This window comes from Nerophis ophidion, linkage group LG07, assembly GCF_033978795.1.
Source record: "Nerophis ophidion isolate RoL-2023_Sa linkage group LG07, RoL_Noph_v1.0, whole genome shotgun sequence".
Classification (NCBI taxonomy): domain Eukaryota; kingdom Metazoa; phylum Chordata; class Actinopteri; order Syngnathiformes; family Syngnathidae; genus Nerophis; species Nerophis ophidion.
In genome coordinates, this window is record NC_084617.1 from 59,053,463 (window position 1) to 59,079,583 (window position 26,121).

At 37.9% G+C, this 26,121-nt stretch overlaps 1 protein-coding gene and 1 long non-coding RNA gene across 7 annotated transcripts in view; one reads left to right on the plus strand and one right to left on the minus strand.

Moving 5' to 3' along the window:
* tcf7l1b (transcription factor 7 like 1b) overlaps positions 1-25,148 on the plus strand; it is a 68,006-nt gene extending 42,858 nt beyond the window's left edge. For 3 of the 6 annotated variants that reach the window (XM_061906732.1, XM_061906737.1, XM_061906735.1), the window contains 8 exons: positions 14,549-14,684; positions 16,442-16,544; positions 16,865-16,948; positions 21,142-21,285; positions 21,366-21,528; positions 21,620-21,727; positions 23,781-23,832; positions 24,235-25,148. In XM_061906732.1, the coding sequence (XP_061762716.1) occupies positions 14,549-14,684; positions 16,442-16,544; positions 16,865-16,948; positions 21,142-21,285; positions 21,366-21,528; positions 21,620-21,727; positions 23,781-23,832; positions 24,235-24,710 (1,266 nt within the window). In that variant the 3' untranslated portion in view covers positions 24,711-25,148. The remainder of the gene's footprint in view (positions 1-14,548; positions 14,685-16,441; positions 16,545-16,864; positions 16,949-21,141; positions 21,286-21,365; positions 21,529-21,619; positions 21,728-23,780; positions 23,833-24,234) is intronic. The other 3 variants (XM_061906734.1, XM_061906738.1, XM_061906736.1) reach the window with 1 other exon arrangement.
* Positions 155-26,121, minus strand: part of LOC133556625 (uncharacterized) — a 47,597-nt gene continuing 21,630 nt past the window's right edge. Inside the window, exon 4 of the long non-coding RNA XR_009807561.1 lies at positions 155-218. This is a non-coding gene — a long non-coding RNA (uncharacterized LOC133556625). The remainder of the gene's footprint in view (positions 219-26,121) is intronic.

Here is a 26,121-nt window from a genome sequence, read left to right on the forward strand (position 1 = left end):
GATGAAAACGAATATGCGTGAGTCAGCACAACCAGTTGTGGTTGTGGCCACTGGCAACAACATTGCAAGTCAAAACACAGAAAGTATCAGGACATTTCAATCTAAACACACCAAAAAACATACATATCTTGCTAAATTTGCAAAGAATATCTTACCTTTAAAGCCAGTACATCTGTGATACGGGCGCATTAAAAGCAGAGGCATGTCAGACTGTGCATCTGGAGAAGAGACAAGCGTTGTGTGAAGCACAGCTTTTAACTATCATTGTATCCAAAACTTACCAGCTAAACTTTGTCTGTATATAAACCTGTACAAAGGTTTCTAAACACATCATTATCACAAAATGCAATTATATTTTTTAGAATGCTAGATAGCTTTTACATTGTTTTATTGTTTGGTTTTATTGCTACTATTTGGCCTGTTCTTTTTCTTATTTTTTTTACATTAAAATTATACATTGTTTTTTATCAGCACTCTGCCTGTCCTTGGACAAACGGACACATGTCTTATATTTGTAGCAGTTTATGAAATTGACAGTTACAGTATAAATACATGTTTTTGAATGAAGTAGTCATCTTTATTGTTTTTATTGTTAGCTCGCACATGCCGTAAAATTTCTCAAGTGAAATTTTAAAAGCCGGTGGCAAAATTACAGACCCGGTATTAGTGAACACTGTATAATTCGATTAATCGCCTAATTGTTAAGATAGATGAATTAGTTGTAAATAGTCGTTAGTAGCAGTCCAAATTGACAAATACATTTTCTGGTTCATTAGAATTTGAATATTAAAAAGGGAACTATGATACATCTAATCTATATTTAACACATTGCCTTGCAGTCTAGAATATATCATATATATTGCATATGCTTAGTGTAAATTTTGCTCCACTGTCACATTTTTAAACCCCTTTCTACGTATGCTTTGGGAGGTTGTCCTATTAGATGCAAACAAACCCCACCCCTGTTGAAATATATATCTTGAAGACAGGGCCAAAAATAAACTTCATACCATATCTCACTACATGTTGAACATTGCTGGTATTGTTTGCATGCCACAGTGAGATGAAAATAATACTTTATCAACATCTATTAAAAACGTTACATTAGCTCACTGTATGTACACTAACATTACACAGACAACTTATTTACACAATATAAACAGTTAAGGGTGCAATACAGGTAACAAAACTATTAAGAGAACAACTTTTTTTCCCTTTAAAAATGTCTCTTTATTTTGCCTGTCAGCAAAAAATGCATTTGCAGCAAACAAAGTATCACAAATTTAACAAATACTGTTGGACTTTTCCTAAGTTATCCTAAATAAACACAATACTTTCAAATAGTAAATTGCTTTTTTATTCCTTGACTAGTTGTATACACCTTAATCGCAAGCAGTGAACCAAAGTGCCAACATTTATTAAGTCAAATAGCTTCTGCTATATTTAATGAAACTACATGTAAGTGTAGTTTGAATTTGAGGAAATGCAAAATAACTGTGTGATTTAGCATTCAGCTCCTTGTTAGAAAACAGCATGTAGAAAACTGATGACCCAAATTACTGATCATTGTAAATAAAGCTGCTGTATGTCACGGTTAGGTAGATTCTTAGAGGGCGCTAGTGTTCGTTATTGTCAGGAAATGCACATGCACCCAAAAAAAGGAACAAGGCTACAGTGCAGGGGTGGTGTTTGGAGTGATTAGTGGTCACAGGTTTAAATACTGCATGGCGGCCATTGCATCAGGTAAAACATTTACTTTGAGCAAGTTGCCAACCCATTTAAAATGTTTCTGGTAAGATAAAGAAAAGTAATATTTTTTAAATTAAATACCTTTAAATACTTTGTCACATATTTTGTTTAGTCAGATAAAAAAAGACTGGAAGTGTCATCCTTTGGTTTGTTGTCACTTTAGTGTGCACTATAAACAACAATAACGGCCGTAGATAAGTATTTAAAGCCTCTCTGGGCCCAGAAAAAGGGAGCCGGGAGCTGAGGGCCAGGCGTGCAGGGCACTTTCACAGGCCTGGAGAGTGTGTATTAAAGTGGCCATAAAATGACGAGGCGTGGGAGCGTGCAGTGCTTTCTACAAGCGTGTAGGCCAGCTTTTGAATAGCGGGACTCATGGCTTGCAATGGTGTTCGTACTTACTTGGATTGTTTCACTTTCCTACAATGGAAAGGTTGTAAATTATAATCTAGTACACACACACATATTATATATATATATATATATATATATGTATATATATATATATACATATATATATATATATATATATATATATTAGGGCTGTGAATCTTTGGGTGTCCCACAATTCGATTCAATATCGATTCTTGGGGTCACGATTCGATAATATATCGATTTTTTTCGATTGTTGCTGGGTCAGGTTTGGTTTTGGAATTGGATTGCATTGTTATGGTATTGCTGTGTAGTGGTTTGCACTACACAGCACAACGTAAACGATTCGATTTGTATTTGAATTGATTTTTTCCCACACCCTATCTATATTAGCGAATCGATTTATATACACATATATACATATATACATGTATGTATGTGTATATATATATATATATATATATATATATATATATATATATATATATATATATATATATATATATATATATATATATATAATCACCTAAGATGGACTGATGCAAAGTGGAAAGTAGGGATGCAACGAAATGAAAATTTGTGGCCGAAGCCGGAGCCAAATAAAACTTAAACGCTTGGCCGAAGGCCGAATACCGAATAATGAATGCAGTTTTTCACAATTTTTTTATAAGCAACGTTATCATGGACGCCCATGCTTATTTCAGCAAGAGAAGTGTTACAACAGCGTGGCTTGGTAAAAAAAGAGTGCGGGTACTTTCCTGGCCCGCTTGCAGTCCAGACCTGTCTCCCATCGAAAATGTGTGGCGCATTATGAAGCGTAAAATACGACAGCGGAGACCACGGACTGTTGAACGACTGAAGCGCTACATAAAACAAGAATGGGAAATAATTCCACTTTCAAAGCTTTAACAATTATTTTCCTCAGTTCCCAAACGTTTATTGAGTCTTGTTAAAAGAAAAGGTGATGTAACACAGTGGTGAACATGCCCTTTCCCAACTACTTTGGCATGTGTTGCAGCCATGAAATTCTCAGTTAAATATTATTTGCAAAAAAATAAATAAAGTTTATGAGTTTGAACATCAAATATCTTGTGTTTGTAGTGCATTCAATTGAACATAGGTTGAAAAGGATTTGTATTCCGTTTATATTTACATTTAACACAATTTTCCAAATCATATGGAAACGGGGTTTGTATATATATATATGTTTATATAATTTTATTCAAAAATTTAATTTTTGTTTTATGGTTTCAGTAGCGCTAAGGGCGGAACCAGGGGTGTGATGAACAGTCCCGAAATTGGAGATGAAAATACTTTTGGTTTGAGGTTGTTTATTGATAGTCTTCACAATAAAGAAACTGTAAAACTAATCACACAAAGGAAAGTACATAATTATACACATAAAATCATGTTAAATCAACAAAACAGTTTGTTATAAACTGTAAAAAGCCATGCAACTGCATACATGTTGTCTCTTATGCCGCTAACTTAATGCTGACATACAGTGGATAAGCCCATTAACAAATTTAGCATTACGAATGTTTTAAACTTGTACAAAAGTTTAACAAAGGACATTTTAACGGAACAAAATTGACACAGAACAGCAATTGCATTGTTACTTACTTGCGTTTAGTCACCAACCTCTGTGGATATTTATAATAGATAGATTTTTTAAATTTGGACTTTTTAATTCTATTTATTTTTTTTCTCCAAAAACATTTTACCTGCAGCAGCACTACATAATATAGTACATAATATATACACATAATAACATGGATAAATGGATGTATGGGAAACACTGGTTTTGTATTTTGTACCTTTACTGTACTGAAAATTAACAAAACGGTAACCTTAATACCAAAGTATTCACTGTACCCTGACGATGCCGTACCGTTACACCCTTATATGCAATGCATGAATTAATAATAATGCTCTCTGTAAAGAAAATATGTTTTTTTTTTATGCTTATGTAGAGCACTACAACTACGAAACCCAAAGCAGATGTCATATAAACACACATTAAAACGTTAAAGCTATGTTAAAGGACAGCTTTTGGGATGTAACGTTCTTTTTCTCTGCCCATATAGCTAAATGATCTGAAAAGACCAAAAAAGTGTTTCGGAGACAAACAGGGTTTGGCCAACAGGCACTAACTATTTTGGGAATCTAACATTTTTTTTAACATTTAAATGCCGTGAGTATCAGCATTAAAAGACTGGGTCACTATGCTTGATCTGGTGACCTTTCGACCAGAAACAATGGATAGAAAGTGTCCTTATACTATCCAGAGCCCTCATATGTGTCTACCTCCTGACAGGCAGACAGGGTGATTATGTGCTCATTACTCCAGCTGAGGAGAGTGGGTGTGGGCGGGGAGCGGCAGGTTGTCTCCCCAGGCATGCAGGCTCCCCAGGCCCCAAAGACCACGCTAATGAGCGCAAGGGGAACGGGTGGGCACCAATGGGGGTCTAAGGATTACTTGCCAGAGCGAAAAGGGAGACCGAGAGACCTGAGAATGGGTGAAGATACATCAGTCAAACTTATTTGCATACTTGGCATGTGTTGAATATGAGATTGTTTTAGTCTTATATCATATTAAGGAAAGTAGTCTAAGGCTTTGTTCACTCTGCAGGTCAATTCCGATTTTTTTGCTCATATAGACTTAGACTTCCTTTTATTGTCATTCAAATTTGAACTTTACAGTACAGATAAGAACATAATTTTGTTGCATTAGCTCATGGTAGTGCAGGATAAAAGAGCAAAAAGGTGCAGATATATCCAGCCATTTTCTACCGCTTGTCTCTTTTCGGGTTGCTGGAGCCGATCTCAGCTGCCTTTGGGCGAAAGGCGGAGTACACCCTGGACAAGTCGCCACCTCCTCACAAGTCCAACACAGATAGACAACAATCACACTCACATCCACACACTAGGGTCAATTTAGTGTTGCAAATCAACCTATCCCCAGGTATAAATAAATAGATTATTGTACAGATAAATATATTGCACTTTTGCATATGCATCCACGTTTATGGATGTATGTTATATTGTCTTTATAGTCCAGCGAGTTAATCAGTCCATCTTGGATGAGGTCGCGCCCAGCCAAGCCGGCGGCATTTTAGGATATTGTTGATAAATGGGTTTGGCTTTGCATAGTAGAGTTTTAACTAGCACTTGCTGATGTAGCAACCAACTGTAGTTACTGACAGTGGTTTTATGAAGTGTTCCTGAGCCCACGTGGCGATATCTTTTACACACTGATGTCGGTTTTTGATGCAGTACCGCCTGAGAGATCAAAAGTCCGTAATATCATCACTTACGTGCTGTGATTTCTCCAAATTCTCTGAACTTTTTGCTTATTTTACGGACCATAGATGGTAAAATCCCTAAATTCCTTGCAATAGCTCGTTGAGAGATGTAGTTCTAAAACTGTTCGACAATTTGCTTACAAAGTGGTAACCCTAACCCAATCCTTGTTTGTGAATTACTTAGCATTTCATGGAAGCTGCTTTTATACCCAATCATGGCACCCAACTGTTCCCAATTAGCCTGCACACCTGTGGGATGTTCCATATAAGTGTTTGACGAGCAGTTCATCAACTTTATCAGTATTTATTGCTACCTTTCCCAACTTCTTTGTCACGTGTTGCTGGCATCAAATTCTAAAGTTAATGATTATTTGCAAAGAAAAAAAAACAAAACGTTTTTCAGTTTGAACATCAAATATGTTGTTTTGTAGCATATTCAACTGAATATGGGTTGAAAATGATTTGCAAATCATTGTATTCCGTTTATATTTACATCTAACACAATTTCCCAACTCATATGGAAACGGGGTTTGTAACCGGAGACTAATATATTTACACAGACTGTGTATGCTTTTAAAACACTGTATTTATTCGTTAAAACAAGTGCATTTGAAATTGCAGGAAAAAAATTGTACTGACATTGCACTTCATAATAGCACTTTTTTATCAGTCATTTTAAACATTTAACTCATTCATTTACAGAATAAACACATTTGAAAAAAACAAGTGCATCTTAGAGTGGTGATCCGCTCCACTCAGTGCAATTCTTTTGGCGGGAGGAATGAACTGTCAGTGCATTGAATTCATCTTACCTCACTGAATACCACTGATTTTCATGCGTTTTTTTGTCATGACAAAGGACACATGTTTTGGTGTGTTTTATTATTCATAGTTTGCTTAACAGTAACAGAATATTCTTATATGCTATAAGTGACCAGACGTCTGAGATCAGAACTGGGAATATAATCCGAGAGAAGGGGGAAAAAACTGTCAGCTATTTTTAAGTTCAAGAAACAATATTAGGTTATATATACATGCATATATCCTACACAAACAATGTATGAATACATTAGATATCTATATACAGTGTCTTAGGGATCTATAGACTGTATCTCTGTTGCTGCAGCAGAGAATTTATTCTGTCTTGACACTTTGTATTGATATTTTGTATTACATTCTTCCCTTAAATGATAATGTTTACAGTGATTGTTTTATATGTATTTTTTATGTACGTCGCTTTGGATAAAAGCATCTGCCAAATACTTAAACATAAATATATAAAAACACCTAAAAGTCTTTATATCATCATTAATATATGTTAACAGCAGGTCACTTTCTTGGATGTTGAGCTATCTATCAGGAAAATCACAGAGTGTGTTTTAATGGTAGTCTATCTGAATGCAAGTACAATTACTGCGGTGTGCCTTAAAGGGGAACATTATCACAATTTCAAAAGGGTTAAAAACAATAAAAATCAGTTCCCAGTGGCTTGTTGTATTTTTTGAAGTTTTTTTCAAAATTTTACCGGTCTCGGAATATCCCTAAATAAAGCTTTAAAGTGCCTTATTTTCGCTCTCTGCGAAGACACTGGCCATTTCCCTGTGACGTCATACAGTGCTGCCAATGTAAACAAACAATGGGAATACCACAGCAAGATATAGTGACATTAGCTCGGATTCAAACTCGGATTTCAGCGACTTAAGCGATTCAACAGATTACGCATGTATTGAAACAGATGGTTGGAGTATGAAAGTGTTGAAGAAGAAACTGAAGCTATTGAGCGAATAGCTATTGACACTATTCATAGCCATAGCATGGCCGAATAGCTGCGTTAGCATCGCTGGTAAAATGTGCGGACCAAACGATCAAGACTTTCGCATCTTTTGACATTGGAGCAACTTAAATCCGTCCATTGGTAAGTGTTTTTTTCGCATTAAATGTGGGTGGAAGGAAACGTAATATAATTGCAAATGCATCTACAGGTTATCCATACATCTCTGTGCCATGTCTGTTTAGCACCGCTGGTAAATAGCATGTTAGCATCGATTAGCATAGCATGTTAGCATCGATTAGCTGGCAGTCAACATCAACAAATCTCACCTTTGTGAGTTCGTTGACTATCGTTGCAAATGCATTTGCAGGTTATCCATACATCTCTGTGCCATGTCTGCCTTAGCATCGCCGGTAAAATGTGGAGACACTTTGGCATATTCAATGGGGGTCTGGCGGCAGACACTTTCGCATCTTCGGGCCAGTGGTGCAACTTGAATCCCTCCCTGTTAGTGTTGTTACACCCTCCGACAACACACCGTCGAGGCATGATGTCTCCAAGGTTCCAAAAAATAGTCAAAAAAACGGAAAATAACAGAGCTGAGACCCAATGTTTACAATGTGTTGACAATGAAAATGGCGGGTGTATTACCTCGGCGACGTCACATTCTGACGTCATCGCCTCCAGCGCGATAAAGAGAAAGGCGTTTAATTTGCCAAAATTCAACCATTTAGAGTTCGGAAATCGGTTAAAATAATAGATTATCTTTTTTCTGCACCATCAAGGTATATATTGACGCTTACATAGGTCTGGTGATAATGTTCCCCTTTAAGGAAGCTGCTTAGGTCCTTTACTTTTTATTATTTTTACTAATGATCTTCCCTGTGTTACAACAAACACCAATATGGTTATGTATGCAGATGACAACTATATACAGCACTCTATATACAGCACTGCCTCTACCTTAAATGACCTACAAAATAACTTAAATCAGGACCTGGAGAGAGTGTCACGCTGGGTAAATGATAGTAAACTTGCTGTTAATATTGACAAAACAAAAATCCTTCTTTTTGGATCCAGCCATATGCTTGTTGATGACCTTCAGCTTCACATTTCAATGTCAGATATGCCTATTGAAGGATGGGGTGTGTCACACAATGACTTGGAAGACCACATTGAATGACGTAACAGGCCACATCAAATTATGTGGCTGGCCACATTGAACGATGTGGCGAACCAAATTAAATAATGTGGCAAACCACATCAAATTATGTGGAAAACCATGTTGAATGACATGGAGGACCACATTGAATGATGGGGTGGGTCACACTGAATGACTTGGAAGACCACATTGAATGACGTAACGGGCCACATTGAACGATGTGGCGAACCACATCAACTTATGTGGAAAACCATGTTGAATGACATGGAGGACCACATTGAATGATGGGGTGGGTCATACTGAATGACTTGGAAGACCACATTGAATGATGTAACGGGCCACATTGAATGATGTGGCTGGCCACATTGAACGGTGTGGCAAACCCCATTAAATAATGTGGCAGAAAACATAAAATAATGTGGCAGGTCTTGAGTTTAATAAATGTGCTCTAGATTGTCCCTTTAAAAAAATCTAGCAACATTTTAAAAAATCGCTCTTTTTAACGAGCAGCAGGTGCTGCTGTGCCATTACGCAACCCAACACCACAGATAGATTGCAGTCCTGTGGAAAATCACTGAGGTTTTACATGCTATAAGGATTACCACGTTTTTGTTCATTTTCTGACGCTTATCCAGTTAAGATTATGGGTGAGCCAATCTCAGTTGACTTTGAATTCTTCAAAGATTGTTTATCGTCAATTTTTCCATACAGGATTTCGTAAGAGGCAGGGTACACCATGAACTGGTTGTCAGTCAATCACAGGGCGCATATAAACGAACAACCAGTCACACTTCTTCATACCAAAAGGAAATTTAGAGTCACCAATTAACCCAACATGCATGTTTTTAGACTTTTGGGAGGAAACATGAATACTTGCAGAAAACCCACATGGATAAAAATGTGTAAACTGAAATTAGCTGTGAGGCAAACATGCTTAGCATTTGTGCCACTGTGCGACCCCATCAGAACTTTTTGCTCCTAACCTACATAAGTGCAAAAAGGGGGTTGCAAACTGTAAATCATAACAATTTGATGATTACGAATGTAAGGGGAACCATCCCTGTCATTGTGCAGATTGGCTCCATAGGGCCTGTATGTTAATCAAAGCCTCCTACCGCCTGAGATTCTCAATTATTCAACAGACAGGTTTGTTTAGTATTCAGTTGGTATTGCATTTGGTAGTAACAATGGTGTTGGGGGGACTGGGATGGAGGGAATAAGTGTTTCTATGAGCATAGCGGACACTACCAGGCAAACAACACACACACCAAAAGCTGCACATATCAGGTTGTGCTGCCTCTTAATGAATAATCCATCAAATGTGCTGCAGGGCCAGGTGATCCAGTAAGGGGGTACTTGTTATCCCATCAGTCAGGATAAGTTGGACCCGTGAGCCTTGGTGTTGCTGTATGAATTACGAGCTCATCGTTTTCTAAAACACATCGATTCATAGTCATTTACATGGATTTGATAATAATGTCAGGGCTGATTTTGGAGCTCACTGGGGTCATTCTGCCACTTGCAGTAATTTGTCCATAACAACTCCTCTCTTTGTCAATAGCCTTGGCTGTGATATTGGATTAGTGAAATTTGTGACTCCTTAATGAGGTATAACTGACTATTAATGCAATTTTCTTCTTTAATTGCTAATCATAATAAAGCCAATACGATACCTGAACCTGTCAGCATAGGGACCTATGATGATTCTAATCTACATTAAACACACTTCCTTATGTTCTCAGGCATTCAACTGCACTGTTCAGTTTGTCTTAGAAGACGTTTTGTCTCCCATTGCTTCAGTTTTCATCAGTTCATGCTGAAATTGAGTTAGTCTTATATTATATTAAGGAAAGTAGTCTAAGGCCTTGTTCACTAATGCAGGTCAATTCTGATTTCAGTTTCATCACAATAGAGTGAAACCATCCTTGCCTGTGCACAACTCACTATGTTTTCATGCACTAAATTAGTGTGATTCCTCAAATAGTTTGTCTCCAACAAAAGAACCATCCAACAACCCATGGGAACGCCTTAATCTAATCATGTTTGGCTTTTGAGAAACCGGACTAACACACGTAGATTATGTGATTGGAAACCAACATATTTGTAAAATGTGCCAATGTTACAGGTACATATTACATGCTATAAAGCCCCCCCCAGTGTACGGGGGCACAAGTCGTATGACCAATAGCCGCATTAGAGTGTGCAATGGGACGCCACATGTAGGTGTGAAAATTTGACAATTAAAAGGAACTATTTAGGAAAATAGACCAAGTTAGTGCATGGAAACAAACTCACTGTCCCAAAAGAAGGAGGTAATCATAGGTGCCCCTGAAGCACAAAATTATTAGAATTGTAGTATTCAAAATTGTATGGTTGAAAAAAATGTTTTTTTCTTCCTCTAATGTGTCAGTTTTCTAGGCTTGACAGTGGCTTAAGAAGTTAAATTAGTTGTTAATGATTCAGCCTGATTTAAAGTCAAGTGATATGTTTCCTTTCTTTTGACCAATACTGATTTAACAGCTCTTTGAGCCTATGGATAATTTATTGTTTTGTATTAGGCAGAGAAACAACCGGGATTTATTTTCAATATTGGCTAAATATTTGGTGCGTCTGTTACTGTGTTTATTATCCAGTCAAATTCTGGGAATTTTAAGTGCATCACATAAATGCTCTGCTGATTTTGCATGCCCTATTAATTAATTTAATGACCAATGGGAATTTTCACACCACGGGTTGGCGACTGCAGTAATATGACGCCACTCTACTTTTTATTATTCTAACCCTAGAATATTGCTGCCATTGACCTTTTCTGGGGGAATGGCCAGACGTAAAGCAGGCGTAAAGCACACGTTGTCTTTTGGAGTGGTTGGTTTTAGAGATATACGACACGTTCAGTCTCCCTCTCACGTCCGCTTCCTGTTGCCGTTGACAAACAAGGCTTGGATTTCTCAGCATGCCAGGCATTCTTTTCACCCTGTCTTTCCTGGAGTTTTGAAAGGCCTCTGAGCCTCCCACCCAGAATCGCCAAGCATAAAGACACACAAAGCTGTGGGGTTATTCAGTTTGTTCTAAGCTCTCTTCCCCATCGGCTGTTTGCCTAGTAATTCAATTCAGATGTGGAGGATCCAAAAACATGTTTGCTTGAATGAAATCCACCCCTCCACCCACATTGACTAAGGACTGTGCTTTTCTTAGCGCAGTTCCAAGTTGGACAGCCAACCTAGGTACTGCCACCTCGCTCCTGTTCAGAACCTCTAAGGTTGAGACAGATATACTGTATTTTCCCTTTTTCCTTTATAAAGTACAGTACTGTTACTGATCTGTAGTGGCTGGTTTTACTTACTGTCTTAAGAGATAAGCACCACTCCAGACTTGTTTGCAACAAGCACTTCTATGTAAGGCAAAAGAGAATGCTTTTCCCCCTGTTAGTATAGATACCATCTGGTTCCAGGTTGCTTGTTATCTGTCCTTTCACGTAGAAGTTTATATTTAAAACATGGCTCATATTACCTGTGGTTTCCTTTAGTGCACTTTGCTTATGGGTCATGAGTGTGAGTATGTCTAGTTGTAACAGGCTGTAGTAACATATCCACAAATAAAGCAAGTTCACAGAGCCACTTATACATGATTCGTTTGAGTAGGCTGCCAAACGATTAAAATATTTCATCGCGATTAATCACATTTTGCCCATAGTTACCTCTTAATTAATCGTGATTAATTGCAAATAGTTATTTTATCTTTCATTGGTGTACCCTATTAAAATGCGTGGCACATCTATCATGGGAGTGGGTAATTAGTTTGATTTATGAAAATGTTTATTTAATAAACATTATGCTCAACACAAAATGGACACAAACAGACACGGACACACACACCTACACAGAGACACAAGGTATTTCCCACCTGGGGATGAATCCAGTGTATATATATATTTTTTTTTTGTGTGTATATAGTATACTGTATATACTAATACCGTAGACACACACTGTATATACATATAAATACAATCATAAGTATATATATATATATATATATATATATATATATATATATATATATATATATATATATATATACACAAACATATATACATGTGTGAGTGTGCCAAGTCGACTGTGAGCGGGATAACCAGGAAATGTGTAGAAAACGACAAAATATATACCGTTGCAAATGTTTTTTACTTCATTGTGGGGACAGAAAAGCAAGCCCAAATTGGCAGCCACATATAAAAAAAAAAAAAAAAAGGCCCAAAAACGCAACCCGCGATTCACAAACTTTCCAAGCAACTATAGAAAATAAGTCGCTTGTTGTTGCTCGCCATAGTTGCTAGCAGCTCGGAACTCTGGTAGGGGATAACTCACAGCAACTTAGATGGAAAAGAAAAAACGATCCGCCAGGGTTTCCAAAATAAAATTATCATTGATTATCATTCAGTACACACAATAATCATGTGTCAAAACAATTGTGCCATAACAGGAAACTTATCTTTGACCGCTTTACTTTAGAGCCATTTTGAGGTCATTGGATTTTTAGATTGAACATTTCTTTATTCTTTACCAATTCTGTTGAATTGTGGAAAAAAAGGATCACCCTTAGATAAAGAATAAAATAAATGAATTGGTGGATTTCTGTCAGAATTGTTTTATCATTTTGTCAAGCTGCTGAACTCAAAAACAGCTTGGAGTTGAAATTAGTGCCTTCAAACTTTGTTATGTTTAGAGCTAACGTTTGGCATATTCCAGGCTATTAATTATTAACAGACATCATTTCAAATTCTCACTGAATTGCTTTCCAAAATGTGTTGGCACTCAGGTCTGGAGGTCTCAAACAGTCATCACGATATAGATATAAATATATAAATTTCTAACATATCCTACACCAAACAACAAAGCACAACTCAAATCTACATGACATGTGGATCCAGGGATTCCAACTGAGCAGTTCTACAAATAATTGGCTTAGATTTCAATCTTCATCAGTGCTTCTGTTTCATTGTGTTTTTAGTGCGTGTACATTGACCTTAAATGTCTCTGGAAATACAGAAATCCCTGAGCAAAGTGATCTTAATACAGCCATGTTCAACACCCGTAAATATTTTCTTCTCCATCTGGGATCAGCCGAATCAAAGTGTGCTTTTGACATCGCAGAAACCACTTTGCTTATGATTTAAAAGGAGGAAAAGGCTGGCCCGTCCATAAAAACAGCAGAAAAAAGTAGCATGGCCAAAATTTGGAACAATTCTAAGCAGAGTGAAGCAAGAGAGTGTACAAATGGCTCAATGCAAACCTTGTTTCACTGCAGACCACGCTGGAGAAACGAGAGGTTGGGAAGGGGGGTGGGGAGGGATGTTGAAGAAAGGTTAGTCTGGAGGAACAAGACTCTTTTCTCCCCCCCACTCCCCTTGACCCTCCCATGTGACAAGTTGAGCCAACAAGTGCTCTATTCAGCAGGCAGCAAAGGGAAATGACTGCTAGGCTGAGCGCTGCCTAATGAAAATAGAGACGCTGGTTGTTGTTATTTGCTTCATCCTCATCGGAGTGGTAACGCTAGTCAGAGCTTGTCAAAAAGATCTCCTTTAGTCATTATGATGCAATATTTGTGTGAAAAAAAACAATGCAAGTGCTACAAGCAAAAGCAGGTTTTTTCTCAGGACTAAGTGTTCTCCATTAGTGTTTCTTTTGTCTAAACTTGGAGTGTTTTTGTGAGATATGGGTCGTAGTAGAATGTGTCAGTATAATCCATCCATTCGGGACAATCTCCCACATATCTGTCAACTGACTGCTGTCAGACTGAGTCGGAGAGGATGTCTCCAGTTGTTTACCGGCATGAAGTTTACCTTTGCGCAATTGTTTGTGGGTTACTGGTGTGACGTTTGGACTTAGTGGTGCTGTTGTTTTTGTAGTTGGACTGCACAAACAGTTCTTTCCTCAGCTAAATTAATGTAATGGTCTTGGCATGTGTCTGAAAAACTTTTTAAGTGTTCCTTGGTTTTGATCCAGATTGCATGAGAGAAGCAGTCGAACACATGCCTTTCACAAAGGAAGAACTCTTCGTTTGATGTTTATCAAACAAAACCCAACAGATGCAATGTTTTGTGCACAACATTGAGTACCGACAAGCATATCATGTCTGTTTTTGAAGTAGTGATTGTCAGAAATCCTCTCCTAAATATTTTTTTTCTTGTATCAACAGTCCAATAAAGTTCCTGTAGTGCAGCATGCCCACCATGTTCACCCGCTGACGCCCCTCATCACCTACAGCAATGAACACTTTTCTCCTGGCACGCCGCCATCACACCTCTCTCCAGAAATACTCGACCCAAAGACAGGTAATGTCACTCAAAATTAAATTAATGCATTTAATTTAATAAAATGGTTGAATTCAAATTAAAATAAAACATTTATGTCAGGTCATTAGTTAAAAAACGTATTTTCTTATTGCAGGTAACAGTTGTGTACTGTATTTATTCACTTGTCTTTGTCTTTCAAAAATAACAAGTTACCTCATGTGATTAATTACAAAAAAATATTACATTAAGCATGTGTTTGCGTGGATTAAATCACGTAATTTATTTTGACTGTAAATGCTCCTTTACCTTAATCTTGAATGGTTACCCGAGGCCCCTCTTCACGGTCAGTGATGTATTAAGAGCTGAATCGATTTAATACTTTAACATGGTGTATGTGTAATACAGAAAACGGTGAATGTACAAACAGTTTCAGATGTATTAAAGTGCACGCATGCATTAATCCAAGCACATTTCCTTTATACATCCCAATCAATGTGGAATTGAGTGCACATGTTTGAGTGACTGGCCACACCCCATTTACATATGCAAATCTTATTTAAATTAGCCACGTGCCTGGGATGACACTCTGCCCAATCAGAATTCACTGCCAAGAAGTAGGAGGTGATTCTTTCTGGCATTTCCAGCGAACAAAAGAGGGTTGAGTGGGATAAAATGTGTGAGGCTGCCACTGCTGTGGAGTCAGAGAACCGCACGCAGGACCAAATAAGAAATACTGTAAATGGGACTACATCCGGAAGAAGGTGAAGAAGGTGATGTGCATGGCCAAAACAGGCGAGGCGACCAGGGATAAAATAGTGCTCACCCCGTTTCAAAAGATAATCATGCAAATGATACACAAAACATTCGAAGTGGGGCAACATGTTGGTGCCTCTGATTGGCCCCAATATAAATATAAATAAATAAATACTTGATAAATGGGTTGTGATTTGTGTAACTTCATGTCCGCTAAATGATGTAATATTTGTTTTGAAATATTTTGTTTGATTACGCAATTTAATTATTAGAACACGGAACACCTACTTGCGGTAGCAGCCACGTGACACAAAGTCGGGCCATTCTTCCACCGCCTCTAGTGCCATTAATGTGTCGCAACCCTCGGTGGCTGCAACTGTCAGCCCGACTAGCCAAGCTATGCTCGAGTCAAAGGAACACATCGTGACAGCATTTAGTGGCAAAATTATTGCCTGGATAAATTAAAAGACGTCCTCACAAATATGAATATAAAATATAAATGCCTTGGCAAAAAAGTACATTTTGTTTCCATGTCTCGATATTTTACATTAAAATGTTTGCAAAGCCCAAACGACCACCAGTGTGTCGCCAAAGTCATGTACAAATGTGCATACGAGAAGCATGAAGTTGGTGTGATGGGCCGCACATTTCCACATTCAGTTCAATCTTGATAAACCTGCTGTGAAAAAAGTTTTTTTTGTGTGTGAGCACGCCTAATACGTGAGGCTTCAGGTTAATGCATACGCCAGTGCAAAACTGAGTGAGGAGACGCTGACTGGTGGGCACGGTGGCAAATTTCAAAACCCAGACGATAATTTTGATAAAACTGATACTGAGTTCAGAGCAAATAAATGACGTGCAGTCAATTAAAACATTCTAAAAAGTTCATGTATGACATTCTGGTAATAAAATGTGTCCATGTATTGGTCTCTGTTAAGTTAGTTTACAAATTTAGCATTAATTAACTCTCTTTACGAGTAAACAGTATGTACATGTACTGCATTTTTAACGCTTGTTTTTTCTTGTGTCCGTGGCATCTGCAGGTATACCTCGGACACCACATCCATCAGAACTCTCTCCGTACTACCCCTTGTCTCCAAGTGCTGTTGGTTCCATCGCCCACCCCCTCGGCTGGCTGATGCCGCAGTAAGTGTCTTTTCATGTCTAAAAGCTGAACATTTTTGAAGAAGTGCTCATTTTTGGATCACTAAGCTTAATCAACAATGCTTTGGACTCTGAGTTATCCATGACCAAATAATAATGATGGTAATTTCAAAGTTACCCACAGTAAACAATGAACATTTATGAATTATTCCAGCACTCATGGAATCAATTGCCACGGTGCTTTTCCACAAACAGGGGATTTGAGTTGATGAGTAGGGGATTAGTTCTGCTGGGTTTGCTGTGAGCTGTGTGTGATCCACCTCACATTTCCCTCACTCTCTCTCCCTCTCACTATCTTCCAGGCAGGGCCAGCACATGTACTCCATTCCTCCAGGGGGATTCCGTCACTCCTATCCAGCACTAGCAATGAATGCATCCATGTCCAGGTGAGTAGATAGATTTTAACACCACCAATAACTTCCAAAAGGGAGAAATCTTATATCTGCTTATAATTGGCAGGTGTGCTATTTGAATGTTCAAGTACTGATGTGGTTAAACTAAGAAGGCAGCAAATTATAAACAGTCCCTGACAAAAGTCTTGTTACTTATCAAAGTTGTAGAAACAACAAATAATAACTTGGCTTTTAGTTGATCATTTGAACTCAGAAATGGCTCGTATAAGAGGTAAACACATATCGAGAATGCTCAACATACAAACAATTAGTTTTGTATCCTTCATTGAGTTTTAAGGTTGTACTTGGACAAACGTATTGTCATACACAAAAATAATGTTAAGTAGAATGATATTTTACTTTGAAAAACTAAACATGCTACAATAACAGATAACAAAAAAAATAAAAATAATCTATTTTATTTGTAAAAACACTTTACATTGAGCAAACAACCTCAAAGTGCTACCGCGCATCAAAAGAAATAAGAAAATAAAAACTACAACAGCCTAATAGCTAGAACTAGCACACATATATCTAAAAAAAAATCGCTTTTTTAGATAACAGATCATTAACTCCCGGTGCTTTGGTAAAAACAATAAATATTGTTGATGACTCTTATAAACTTGGAGGCCTGTATTCAAATGTGTCGGCAATCACTCAAATGATTTATTTCTAAAATCATCTGGAATGGCATAGAAAGTTTATCAAAGTTCACTAAAATGATTTGGTTTCATCTTTCAAGTCTCTTCATCCATCTTACACCAGACATGCTCAACATTGTTAACACCTCCTCAGTGGCTTAGTGGTTAGATTGTCCGCCCTGAGATCGGCAGGTTGTGAGTTCAAACCCCTGCCGAGTCATACCAAATACTATAAAAAATGGGACCCATTACCTCCCTGCTTGGCACTCAGCATCAAGGGTTGGAATTGGGGGTTAAATCACCAAATATGATTCCCGGGTGCGGCACCCCACACCTCCCAGGGGGTGATCAAGGGGATGGGTCAAATCATTGGTACTTTAACTTTAAACTTGAACTTTACTTAATGTTTGGTAACCAAACTGGACAATCTTGATGCACTTTGACCATCTCCGTTTTAAGTTTGATGCGGAGGCTGAAGTGTTTGAAGGAGCGCTATTTTGCTTAAGAAATTGCTCTTTCAGGTGATTTGGCATGTAATTGGCAACAAGAATGTCTTGATACTCCAAGTTGTTGATGTTGCTATCCACGCTGCAGATCTCTTACACACCAATACTGGATATAAACCGAAACCATGATTTTTCCACCACACACTTGACTGCTTTCTGGGTAAATCCCAGTCTATACAGATTCCAAAAGGTCTTCTACAACTTTTGTGGTGATAAGGATGTAGTGCAATAGATTTTTCATCATAAAAATCAATCTTTTGCCACTTTTTCACTGTGTACACTTTCTATAAGCTATGGGCTTTGACAGATGCAACACATTTTTGTTGGTCTTTTTTAGTGTTGATTTGTCAGCACTAATTATGCCATGGAGCCCAGTGCACAAAATCATTTGATAAAACTGTTCTTGTAGATGCAAAGAAAGGGCTGACTCTGGCTCATCAAAGTAACAAATGGTCCTTTCGAACAGTTGTCTAATGGGGTCTGCTTCATCTTGGCTTGTCATGAATCACACCAGTTTCTTCAAATATTTTTCCTATCCTCTCAACTCAACGTTTTGATACGTTGAATATGTCTGCCAACTCAGCAGCAGACTTGGTCTTTGGGCTCTTGACGATCAGCACTTTGGTCTGAGGTTGAATCTTGTGCATGTTGTTAGTTTGTACTTCACATTATAGTCTTGTATGCTCAGGTTCCTGTTATACACAACTTGGAATGTGTTCATTGCTGGATTTGCAACAGGTGAAGCTCTAATCTGTGATAGGTTGTGTCATTTAAGGACATGAAAGACTTTTGTCCTTGCAAAAACAGATGTTATGGGTTAATAAGCTGTGAACATTCAGACACGTTTTGGTGCTTCATTTTGCAGCCTGTTGATAATGTGAAGGCCTTGACATTATTATGAAACAGTTTTTAAAATAATTAATTAGAAATGCACAGATATGTCATTTTAAGTTACTACGTCCTTATGTGACTTTTGGCAGGGGTTGTAATGTCGGATTCTGTATTGCCACTGACTACGAACAAAAGTGAAGCCTGGTGTATACTCTCGCGTCGCGTAGCTTGCTTAGGCCACGCTGTCGTCACCCCTCCCCCTGCTTAGCCTGTCGTTAACTTACAATGGTTAATAAACAGTTTTGTTTATTTACAATTACATGTTAGCTTTCTGTTGCCCTATGTCCCGATGAGCGTTGCAGATAATAATAGCATCCTCTGCCACGTGTCGTTCAGAAGTTGCACAGTCCATCTTCACGAAAGTATTTTCCTCTGATTTATAAGTGAAAAGTCCATTAAAAGTAAACTGATGATTGTGAGTGATTAGTTCCAGTGTAGACAACAATGTTAATGTTGTGGTTCAGTGTATAGTCTTCACAGGAAGAAAACACACAGTATCAAGTCAACAACAGCTGCAGTTGCTCCTTCTGGACACACTGCCCCTTAGTGTTTTGGAAGAGAATTACAAGTTTTTCACCACCGCCCACCAAAGAACTATAAATCAAACAAGACGCAAACTACATGATCTGAGAGTATATTCCAGCCTTAAGGCTATCAAAAATACGTTCTCCTAAAAATATTGAAGAAATGATTGACATTCAACAGTTTTTCTCTTTTTTTTACGACGCTAAAATTGTGTGGCTGTACCAATTTTAAGGGCTGACAATGAATCAGCTCATCTGAACCAACAGACTACATCAGAGTAAACTCTGACCATCTCTCAAAATGGATGTAAACGTAGCTTTGAGGTGATATTTAAAAAGTAAACAAAGGGTTTCCGCTGAAACCTATGGCAAGTATTTTTAAAATACAAAGAAAAGATTTTAATGTCTGCCAAATTGTTTACTCATCCAAATCGATGAAAATGTAATGTACTGTCCATTTGAGTTTTTGCGATGTCGCGATAGTGCCAATTCATGCAAATTCAACTAATCCTCGCAAATAATGGCGTCCCAAACTTTGTCCAATGTCCGCAACCTCACTGCACATTTTGACCAGTCAGTGAAATTTTCCCCGATTGAATTTCTCTGAGTAGTGCTCATACGTACATATCAGTTGTCTAAACAAAACATATATTTGTTTCTTGTGTAGATGAAGCAGGAAGAGTTATGTGTAACAATACATCAACTCTTTACTGCTTTACTGTCATCCTCTCACATAGCTCAGACCTACTTCTTGTTTCTGTCTAAGGCGCTTAGCCATCTGGGGAATGTAGTTAATAGATATTTTAACACCACTCTGTCACCCTGACTTCTCAGTTTAGATGTATTTTAACCACTGCTGAATGTACATTTGAAATAATTGTAATTTTAAATGGTGGGATATCAGTCTTTAAGATGTACTTATAATCTTTATTTAGAAACTTGACTCTAGAAAATATCTTGGTATAATATTGCAATAATATTTACAATAGCATATCACTTGACACACCTTAATATAAACTGCATTTATTTAAACCGTCAAGTCACCAAATATTTTCCGAAATTCATGAAACAACCTCCATCGTTAAGCTAATGCTGAGTCAGCTAGCGTTGCGTGCATTTTAAGATAAAGCTGCTGACTCTGGCTTTAACTCATGTGAGTAACAATGCTGCTGTGTGTATTGTCTACGATAAATGCAACATCGTTAAAGACTTAACATTGAATGATTGTCCCATCGAACCGGACCTCATGATAGTTATGTCGTGGTGCATGATTTCTCTCACAGTGCTCTTTTGTATAAAGAATTGGGAAAAAAATTGAGAGATACTTTAAAAAAAGGTGTCCTTTGTGGAAAGCTGTATGAACACTCTTTCTGGCTGGTCTGGAACATGGTAAGGAAAGTGGTTTCAGGTGTCATGGCCATGCTATCGCCATAGTAACAACACACTTTGCGTTCTCTAACCACTGCTGAATAAAGGGGCTTTATTTGAACAAAAAAAGCAAGCATTTAACTCATTGTACGTATAAATTTAGTCTAGACATATATACTGAGGTACTGTCAAAGGGGATAGAGGGCAGATACAGTATTTGGCATGTTAACATAATTGTTTCCCTTTTCGTCCCTCAGCTTGGTGTCCAGTCGTTTCTCCCCTCACATGGTGACTCCACCACCGCACAGCCTCCATCAGACTGGCATTCCCCATCCTGCCATTGTGTCACCAGCCATCAAGCAGGAGCCCAATGGCGACCACACCGTCCACTCAATGCATGCGTAAGATGAATTTCACTGTTTTTCTTCCTTTCCTTCACCGACCACATTGTTAATATCATCTCTTCAATGTTTTGCATCAGCAGGAAATCTCCCATGCCTCCCAAAAAAGAGGAGGACAAGAAGCCTCATATCAAAAAGCCTCTGAATGCTTTCATGCTGTATATGAAGGAGATGAGAGCCAAAGTAGTGGCAGAGTGCACTCTGAAGGAGAGTGCTGCCATCAACCAGATCCTTGGAAGACGGGTGAGTGGCACTGACAGACATGAATGTGTTTTTATCTTTTGTCCAGGGGGATTTTGGCTAACCTTTGATATATGCTGCTTTTTGTCCGCAGTGGCATTCCCTATCGAGAGAGGAACAAGCCAAATACTATGAGTTGGCAAGAAAAGAAAGGCAACTACATTCCCAGCTTTATCCGGGATGGTCAGCAAGAGATAACTATGTGAGTAGAATAAATAAATTAATTTGATTTTTGATTCTATATTCTAGATCAGGGGTCCCTAAACTTTTTGACGCGGGGGCCGCATTGGGTTAATATAATTTGGCCGGGGGCCGAGCTGTTATATATAACGTATTTTTCGGACTATAAGTCGAAGTTTTTTCATAGTTTAGTCCGACTTATACTCAGCAGCAACTTATGTGTGAAATTATTAACACATTACCGTGATATATCAAATAATATTATTTAGCTCATTCACGTAAGAGACTAGACGTATAAGATTTCATCGGATTTAGCAATTATGAGTGACAGATTGTTTGGTAAACGTATAGCATGTTCTACATGTTATAGTTATTTGAATGACTCTTACCATAATATGTGACATTAAACATACCAGGCACCTTCTCAGTTGGTTATTTATGAGTCATATAACGTACACTTATTCAGCCTGTTGTTCACTATTCTTTATTTATTTTAAATTGCCTTTCAAATATTTATTCTTGGTGTAGGGTTTAATCAAATATATTTCCCCAAAAATGCGACTTATACTCCAGTGCGACTTATATATGTTTTTTTCCTTCTTTATCACGCATTTTCGGCAGGTGCGACTTGTACTCCGGAGCAATTTATACTCCGAAAAATACGGTATATATATAATATCACGTCATCTATTGGAAAATGCATTTCTAGACAAGGTGATTAGCCTGAGCGGCTAGGAGACTGAGAGTAACAAGCAACAAGCGTTAGAGAATGGATTAGAAAGGGCAGATTTAAAAGGAAAAAGATACAAAATAATTTGGGACTTCCCGCGGGCCAGATCTCGAACGCTGGCGGGCCGGATCTGGCCCAAGGGCCGTAGTTTGGGGACCCCTGTTCTAGATCTTCTATTTATATTCTGTTGCTTTGATTAATCGTTTTAAGGCAGTGCTTGTCAAATAGCGTGGTGGCACCCCCAGTATTAGCATCTTTTAAAAAATCTTGAACGATACACAAGCCTCCAGCTTGGTGGCAGCATAGCTTGAATTAATCAACAGGCTCAACCAGGAAATATGACGAAGTATACATATCATACCAGTAACATACTGTTGTTTCTGGATTATACAGCGCACTATTATATGAGCTGTACCCACTACATTTTAGAAAACGACTGATCAAACAAAAAAACGTCATCATTATAAACCCACTAAATGCGGAAGCTAGCTCTCCAATCAGTGAAATAGACTCAATACGTCGGTGGTGGCGTTTTGGTGAATTTACACAATTGAAGTAATACAAAAAGAATTCCATTGTAAGTTATTAATATTAACACAGACAGGCATAAATGAGTTAGTATATTAGCTAATGCTAAAGAAACTTGTTTTATGACATTGCATGAAAACACGCCTAGAGATATCATACATGGGACAATTTAGTAAGCAATAATTGTTTAAGTTATACTGTTAAAACTTACATACGTTGCTTGGAGTGATGAATGAAGAATCCATACGAGTACGGGCGCTATGGACGGCTAGAAGACGGGACGGCACTTGTACTTCCAGTTGAACACTCAGTCTAAACAGAAGGGCAATGCAGCACCTGCAGAGAGCGAAATTGCCCCAACGATGGTGCCATAGCACAAACAATAACACCTATTCAGTGTCTGTGCTTGTTTTTTGTTTTAAATAATTTGCATTATGGCCGTCAGCGAAGAAAAATCCGTACATTAACCACACTGTTTTATAAGAAGCAGTGTTCAAAGCGTAGCAAAAAGGAGCGGCTTAAAGTCAGGAATTTACAGTATTTGCTGGTGCAAGCAACTTGTAGTGTTTTGTACGGATAAATAAATAAAGAATTAATATTATCAGGTTCTCAATCGTATTTCAGTTAACTAATAGACATTTAAAAAATCTGGGATGCATGGTGTGGCCAGGACTTTAAAGACAAGGACAGTTTCTGCCGCTCGACAAGTAGGATATTTAAAAAAAAAAATGTATTCAAATGTTTTAAGTGGATTTGTTTTAGATTGACTGTGACAATCATCACGTGTTTTTAAAGCTGTTTTTGCCTGCTTCTGCAGGGAAAGCGGAAAAAGAGGAAGCGGGACAGTAAATCTGAGTCAAAACCGGAAGGTAAGGAGTTGATAGTTTGTATTTATGTCCTTACTAAAAGAAGTACTGTGCAATAATGCAATATCTCCATCACTAACCCTTTCTTTAATCCATACTTTGACAAGCAGCTTATGACGTAGAGTGCCAATAGTGGCAGGTATGTCTGCAATAATTTAAAACTAAAGTCATAGGGGCTTTCTACATTCATAGTATCATATTTTCAATCATTCATGTGTACCATTTGAATGTTTAACATTTCTTTCGCTTTGCAAGTTGAACGCTTCATTGCTGCCATCTTCACTGTTTTAATAATAATCACTCGTTGACTTCTGTCACTGGTGGCATTGAGGGACGTGTACCAGATTTTAAGCCAGCGCCGGATCCATAATTCAAGTGCCTCCATCTCTCTTTTGTGCTACCCAGACTTCTCGATAAGAAGCAAAAAGCAGTGTGTTCAGTACCTGCCCTCTGAAAAGATGTGTGACAGCCCAGCGTCGTCTCACGGAAGCATGCTGGATTCCCCAGCCACTCCCTCCGCAGCTCTGGCGTCGCCTGCTGCTCCTGCGGCCACTCACTCCGAGCAGGCCCAGCCACTATCGCTCACCACCAAACCGGAGGGACGCATGCATCACCACTTCTCTATACTCGGAAAGTCTTCTGGAGCTACGTCCTCCTCATCCTCATCGTCATCATCCTCCTCCCAACCAGCCATCTCCATCCCAACTGGTACTTCAGGTAGCCATTCGACCCCACCCATCCTGACCCGGCCGATCCCTTTCACCTCTCTGCACCCCTCCATGCTGTCACCCTCCTCGCCTTTCCATCAGGCAGCACTTCACTCCCATCATGCCCTGTTCCAGTCACAGCCCCTCTCCTTGGTTACCAAACCAACTGAATGAATCTGCAAAAACAATTTTTCTACCATTTATTAGGCTGTATATTGCTTTTTCCTGAAAATAGGTTGTAGAGAAAACATTTTTCTGAATAATGAAAAGGAAGAAATATTATTGGTCAATATTTGACCGTCTTCTTTTCTACATCTCTCAATGAAGCAAAGTGTATTTTTTGTAAAGTTCATTGCTGAACCAGTTTTGTTTTTAATGCATTTATCCAACAAACCTCTTGTATAAAAGAACAATGTACATACCGTTTCTTTATAAAAACAAAAATCGAACAAAAACACATTTTCTTTGTAGCCACAATCTGATTAATGTTAGTCTTATGTTTTTTTTGTCCTTGAGCTGGCCAATAATCTTGAAGCCCTGTTTTCAATTCACAAGTGTGTGCCCGTTCTTTGACATGTTCAATAAACATTTGAAATGGTTTCTTACAGAAAATGTGTCTTTTTGCCTTTATAATGTGTTCAGTAATTCTTTTTACAATTTATGATAGTTTGGATTATTATTGCTTTATTGTGTTATTTTAAAATATTGACTCTTAAATTGATGCTGAGAATGCCATTGTCTATTTAGCTCTAGACAGATACATAAAAATCTTGCTGATGCGACCACACACAGTTTAATGTTTAATAACACACAATTAGGCTAACCACTAGGGGTGTGGGAAAAAATCGATTCGAATTCGAATCGCGATTCTCACGTTGTGCGATTTAGAATCGATTCTCTTTTTTTTTTATATCGTTTGTTTTTTGTTTGTTTTTTTATTGTTTTTTTTTTCAATTAATCAATCCAACAAAACAATATACAGCAATAGCATAACAATGCAATCCAATTCCAAAACCAAACCTGACCCAGCGACACTCAGAACTGCAATAAACAGAGCAATTAAGAGGAGACACAAACGCGACACAGAACAAACCAAAAGTGGTGAAACAAAAATTAATATTATCAACAACAGTATCAATATTAGTTATAATTTCAACATAGCAGTGATTAAAAATCCCTAATTGACATTATCATTAGACATTTATAAAAAAAAAAAAGAACAATAGTGTCACAGTGGCTTACACTTGCATTGCATCTCATAAGCTTGACAAAACACTGTGTCCAATATTTTCACAAAGATAAAATAAGTCATATTTTTGGTTCATTTAATAGTTAAAACTAATTTACATTATTGCAATCAGTTGATAAAACACTGTCCTTTACAATTATAAAAGCTTTTTACAAAAATCTACTACTCTGCTTGCATTTTTTTTTTTTTTCTCCCCTTGGCCTCAGTCTGCACCCCCACTCCAGGGCCCAGGCTAAGACCGATTTTTATTTTTATTTTATTTTAATCTTTTATTCTTTTCTCCCACCCCCCGTTTACCTGTATGTCATCTTTTTTTGTAAGGGGCGCTGGAAGCCG